Source organism: Sinocyclocheilus anshuiensis, unplaced genomic scaffold (genome assembly GCF_001515605.1).
Source record: "Sinocyclocheilus anshuiensis isolate Anshui unplaced genomic scaffold, SAMN03320099.WGS_v1.1 scaffold1746, whole genome shotgun sequence".
NCBI lineage: Eukaryota > Metazoa > Chordata > Actinopteri > Cypriniformes > Cyprinidae > Sinocyclocheilus > Sinocyclocheilus anshuiensis.
Genome location: NW_015545562.1, coordinates 765,887 through 771,458, shown reverse-complemented (window position 1 = coordinate 771,458; position 5,572 = coordinate 765,887). Strand labels below are relative to the sequence as shown.

Genomic DNA, 5,572 nt, shown 5'->3' with positions numbered 1-5,572 from the left:
GCATCCCCCCCCCCCCCCCAATCTCAATCCTTCATCCCCTCAAACTGAGGCCTGAAGCTTATTTAAACGAAACTCTCAGCCCAGAGGTGACACTAAGCTAGGCTGTTATCAAGGAATGAGGTATATCAAAAGTTCAATTCCTTGTTTTAAATGAGAATTTATAGAATTTTCATTAATCATCTTTAGGTTAATTTGCTCTGCCTAAATGAAAGGGCCTTGAAATGCCAGGGATTAAACAAAAGTAACTGATGTGGTAGGCTTGTTTCCCTCTTGAACCATTTCCAGTTTGCCTCTCTCTTTCCTGTGTCTGATACCTTCACTAAACCTCTTAACAATATCGAACACACCCTGTCTGAACGACAAACACACCAGACTGCATCACCACGGGCCACCCAGCACCTCAGCCATATCATCCCCTAACCACACAGAGACAAACAAACCATAAGCTGCACCCTCTTCCATTGTAGCGAGGGGAAAAGGAGGCTGTCAGCTTCCAGCAAACTACAGCCACAAAGCCTTGAGAGAGATCAGGGCAGTTTTTTATTCTGCCCCAAGGTCTAATTAAAGAGACACTGTCGCACTCCTGCAGTGGCCCTTATGGGAGAATCTGTCTGCTGTTGGCCGCCAGGATCAAATTCAAGCTAGAATTTCTTCCACTTCATCTTCATCCACTTGATGAATGTGAATTGCCATTTGCAATCCATTTTACTTCCAAAATGTGATGGATTTTGAGTGACAAAGGATATTAATGAGAAAAAATGTTGGGCGGGACTTGATTTTATTTATTGGGACTTGGTGAAAAGTGGGCGCTACATACCAGAAATGAATTTACAAGTTTACAAAAAACGTACATTTAAAAACTTCAAAATTACTGGTTAACATTATTCAATAGCCTGTGCGGCCTCGGCGATGTCGGCAGAAGTTAAAAGTTATTACTTTTTGATTAATGATTAAGAAGACCCTTTTTTATTTTTGAAAATACATGGAGACCATTTCTGGTATGTATTCTGGTTTCATTCACAATGAGACCAGAAACAAGCATTATGTAAATCGGGTCCATTTTGATTTCATGTCGACTTTGATGCATCTCTAAATAAATAAAGGAGGAAGTCTTGCTATTTGAACTCTTTTTTGCATATGTAGGTTCATTCTAATGCATGCGTCCCCTCTAGATGCGTTGAGCAATTTCTCATCCAGTTCATCAGTGCTCATTTCTCATATATTCTTGTTAAACAAGAGCCTGTAAATTCATTCCACTGCTGTCATCCCTTTGTCCTGACCAGAACAACTCGATCGTGTTGAAGATGGCATGAACCATATCAACCAAGACATGAAGGAGGCCGAGAAAAATTTAAAAGATTTAGGGAAATGCTGTGGCCTTTTCATATGTCCGTGTAACAAGTAGGTACTGACCATGTGGCAGAAGGTTCTTACGTATGTGGTGGCGTCCGTTTTTTTATTTTTTTCCTTTTTTTGAGTTTCCTTTTGTCACAGTGACTGTCTGAAGTTTTGTCTTCTCTTCTTTGTCCTCTCTTTCCTCCCTTTATTTTCCTGACACCTGCTCTCGTTCTGTGGGTGATAAATTACTTGTTGTTTAATCAGAGCAACTGGAACGCATCGAGGAGGGAATGGACCAAATCAATAAGGACATGAAGGATGCAGAAAAGAATTTGAACGATCTAGGAAAATTCTGTGGTCTTTGTTCCTGTCCATGTAACAAGTAGGTGCTGCTTGCCTGCCTGCCTGCCTGCCTAAAAATAAATCATACTGAGAGGCCTGTAGCCCTATAGTCAGGCGTGCCCAGGGTGGCTTGCCATGTTCACTTCCCATGATCCTAAGCACAGACAGTGAGCATGAGGCATGAGGCATGGTCACACATGCTCACAGAAATACAGCAGCCCACTTGCTTTGGCTCTGGGTCTTTTGATAGACAGTTTATCAATGAAATATATGAATATAAGGCATGATACACAACCCAAGGTCACCCTTCTTTTAAAATCAAGGTATTAATGATGAACGTTAAACCAAACCAGTAAAACTGTATGGATGTGCCAAAGTTGAGGTAAGTCACTAAATGTAGTCCAATACAAATTCATTCAAAATACTTAAAGAAAAGTCAATTATAGCCTTTATTCGATAAATTATTGTTACTATCCAGCCATACTAGATTAGTAAACATAACTCATACGTGACGCACTCATCATTTTGAGCCGTTTGCAGAGAAACGCGATTTTAAGCAAGATTGTTTTGTGTTCATTTTAAAACAAAGACTTTAAATTATGCCAATTTTATTACGAATTTACATAATAAATGGCATTTTGGCACTCCTTAACGTGTGACATCGCAACTGCCTCAGCGCGAGCAAACCGATTCTTTTTCTAACTAATTATAAGACGAATTATACTAATTATAGGACGAAAACATGAATGAACATCAAAAGGATATATCAAAAGATATAGTACAGCTTACTGAAATGTACCATCTGTCGTGTTATCCGTGTTTTAACCGCGAAGAGACGTCAATAAAACAGCTCGTGAAAAACATGTCACGTGACGTTACCTTAGGAAAGCCATTCAGACGATTATAGATCGTTATCTAAAAAAAAGAGTGTTATGTCTCTAAAATCTGTCATATATTTTTAAATATATACACTGTTAAAATGCTCTATATTTGATCTAAACTGTTATTTAATTTGTGTTTAATGTATAAATCTAATTCTGTCAATAATTGTCTGAAAATGGTTTGTAATAGCTAGAGGAAATTTTTGTAATGACAGCCACCATTTGAATGATTACAAATCGTCAACAATTTGGAAGTGAATCACAATCCTCTTTTATTCAGCGCATAAAACTCAAAAATATGTTTCTTGGTCAAAACGACTCAAAATGATAGAGCAACTCACACACACACACACACAAGATTAATATATATATATATATATATATTTAAAAGCATCTGCTTGAAAATTTACATGCATACACTAGCTTTTTTTTTACAACTTTGAAAGCACATCCATCAATGCTACCCGTATGACTGCAATAGCATGTCCCTGAATGTCAAATGCATGCTCATGCATCTCTTGCTAATTGCTGTTATTTGTTAAAGAACAATAATGCGCAGTAACAATGCTGATGATCAACTCCTACTGAAAGTCATTCAGATGATCTAACATTTTCAAGCCTGTCTCATTCAATGTTGACAGGGATAGTTTGGCCAAGAACAGGATACACAGTCCAGTCTATAGCCGCAGTACAGTGGAGAGAGCCAATGCCTTTGCTGGTTCCCTAAGGGGAGCAGACGAGATCTAGGTCAGACAGAGAAAGATACAGTACAGATATTCAGTTTTTTTTATGTGACAGCCTGTCATAAAATCCCAAACTGATGCAGAGGCGCAAATGAACCTGTTCGCTTAGGGAGGTTGAATTTTGGGTCAGTCAGGTTTTCACGTTAAACTTAGTTCATAGTTTTAACAAAATTACAGTCACTTTTTTAATATAAAGTCATTATTTTAAAATCAAATGTAATTTTCAGTAGATTATTTAATAGTTGAAAGAAAAGGGAAAGTAAGTTATTTTCTAATTTTCAATATTTTAGGCATTGTTTGCCAGTTTGAGTATTAACTGCTCCTTCACATTAGATAAAGCTCAACATGATGTTTAGAGAGAGAATGGAGGGAAGGCAGCCGGGGGAATTGTAGCTTTAGTCCGTCTCTATAAATAATACTGCAGTGGGAGGCTTGGCCATCTCTCTTTAGATAAATCAAGAAATATTAGAACTAAAATCTATATCAGCAACTCACAGCCAGAACAAGAGCTGATTAATAAAACTGCCTTGTTCATGCAAAATATTCAATCTTTATTATTTATGAATTAGGTTTATGATTTTCCTGACACAATTAGAATGAATTCAAGGCTGGCATATTGACAGCCTATTAAATAAAATTGTTTGCAGTGGCAATTACGATAATGCTTTCAATCTTACATTTGATTATTGTTATTCTGTACCTCACCCCTGGCCTCTAAATGATCCGAATATCCCACTGTCATGTCTACAACAATAAATAGTAATAACCTATAATAGGTTGTTGTCATATTTGATAAGATTGCATATATTTTGGATAATTGCAGTGTAAAAGAGGCTATAATTACCAATAATTGATAGTTTCATTCATTTTTGGCTCTGGGTTAATAATCCCATAGCATTACTGATCTGTCATTGTCTTTCCTACATGATAATATTCATATTTAAGAGTCAGAAACAAGGTGAGAGGTGGCCAATGAAAGGGCAAGATAGGATGCGGTTCTCTTCCTCCAGTTTCTTTTCTGTTGAAGTTATTTACACTTGTCTCCACTGAGGTGGCAGTCCTGTTACTCTGTGTTGTCTGTCGCCAAAGCCTGTGCTCTTTGTTATTTGTCATAATTTGAGAGGGGTGACAGCTCATGTGCCATGGGGTGGCCAGAGGTGACCTCTGAGTCCCATTTTTCTTTCTTTGGAAATGGCTGTCCACCTGTATTTACATCCCCCATTTTTAGAAAGGTATGTGTCTCAGCATCAAGTACATGTATGTTATATGTCCGCAGGATATAGCATTACAAATTACATAAGCCCCTTGAGAATGAGCCCATCCCTGTTATGCTTGCCTGGTAATCCATGTTTGTTGTTGATCTGTGAACACTGCTGCTGATATGGAAGTGTCCGGTTACCCGAGCACTCACGCTTCCCCCGACTCTGTGCAGAATGAAGAGTGGAGCCAGCAAGGCCTGGGGAAACAACCAGGACGGAGTGGTTGCAAGCCAGCCCGCCCGCGTGGTGGATGAGCGCGAACAGATGGCCATCAGCGGAGGCTTCATCCGCAGGTGAGAGGCCCAGGATTCCAGGACGCTCTGTCCAGAGGGTTAGCTGGATAAGAGAGAGGTTTGATCGTGTAGCCAAAAGCTACAGCTGTGTACGCTCAAATAAAAGGCTTAAGAGGTCAAATGTATAGATAGGCCATGTGTATGGAGTCAGATTTGAGAAATTATTGGCGTTTGTGGATTGAAATTGACGTTGCGCCGTGCTTGTGGCATGCAGGGTAACAGATGACGCCAGGGAAAATGAGATGGATGAGAACTTAGAGCAGGTGGGAGGCATCATTGGTAACCTGCGCCACATGGCCCTTGATATGGGCAACGAGATTGACACCCAGAACCGCCAGATCGACAGGATCATGGAGAAGGTATGGATTGGCTCTCAAGGCTAGATTCCCTTGTTGGATTTTCCAAAGATAAATCACACAATCCTAAATCCTGTAAAAAAAAAGTTTAAAAAAAGTGCGGTTTTAAAACTCAAATTAAGAGTTGAAATGAATATCTGTTTGCAACCCATTTGAATTCCATAACATAAGTCATTGGGAATTAATTGATATTTATTAATATTACTAAATATTATAAATTATACATATATTAATTTTTATATAAAATATATATTACTTTGATTAAGAAGACAACATGCACCAATAATAAAAATGTTCATTAATGAATTAAACGGGGGCAGTTTTGATTTCATGTTGACTTCAAAAACGAAACAATATTTT

General features: G+C 38.4%; 1 protein-coding gene across 2 annotated transcripts in view; it reads left to right on the top strand.

Annotated features, from left to right (window-relative positions):
* snap25a (synaptosome associated protein 25a) overlaps positions 1-5,572 on the top strand; it is a 25,089-nt gene that overhangs the window by 18,142 nt on the left and 1,375 nt on the right. The window contains exons 5-7 of one of the 2 annotated variants that reach the window (XM_016499334.1): positions 1,284-1,401; positions 4,737-4,856; positions 5,071-5,215. In XM_016499334.1, coding sequence (XP_016354820.1) covers positions 1,284-1,401; positions 4,737-4,856; positions 5,071-5,215 — 383 coding nt within the window. Of the gene's footprint in view, positions 1-1,283; positions 1,402-1,602; positions 1,721-4,736; positions 4,857-5,070; positions 5,216-5,572 lie in introns of both variants that reach the window. The other variant, XM_016499333.1, reaches the window with a different exon arrangement.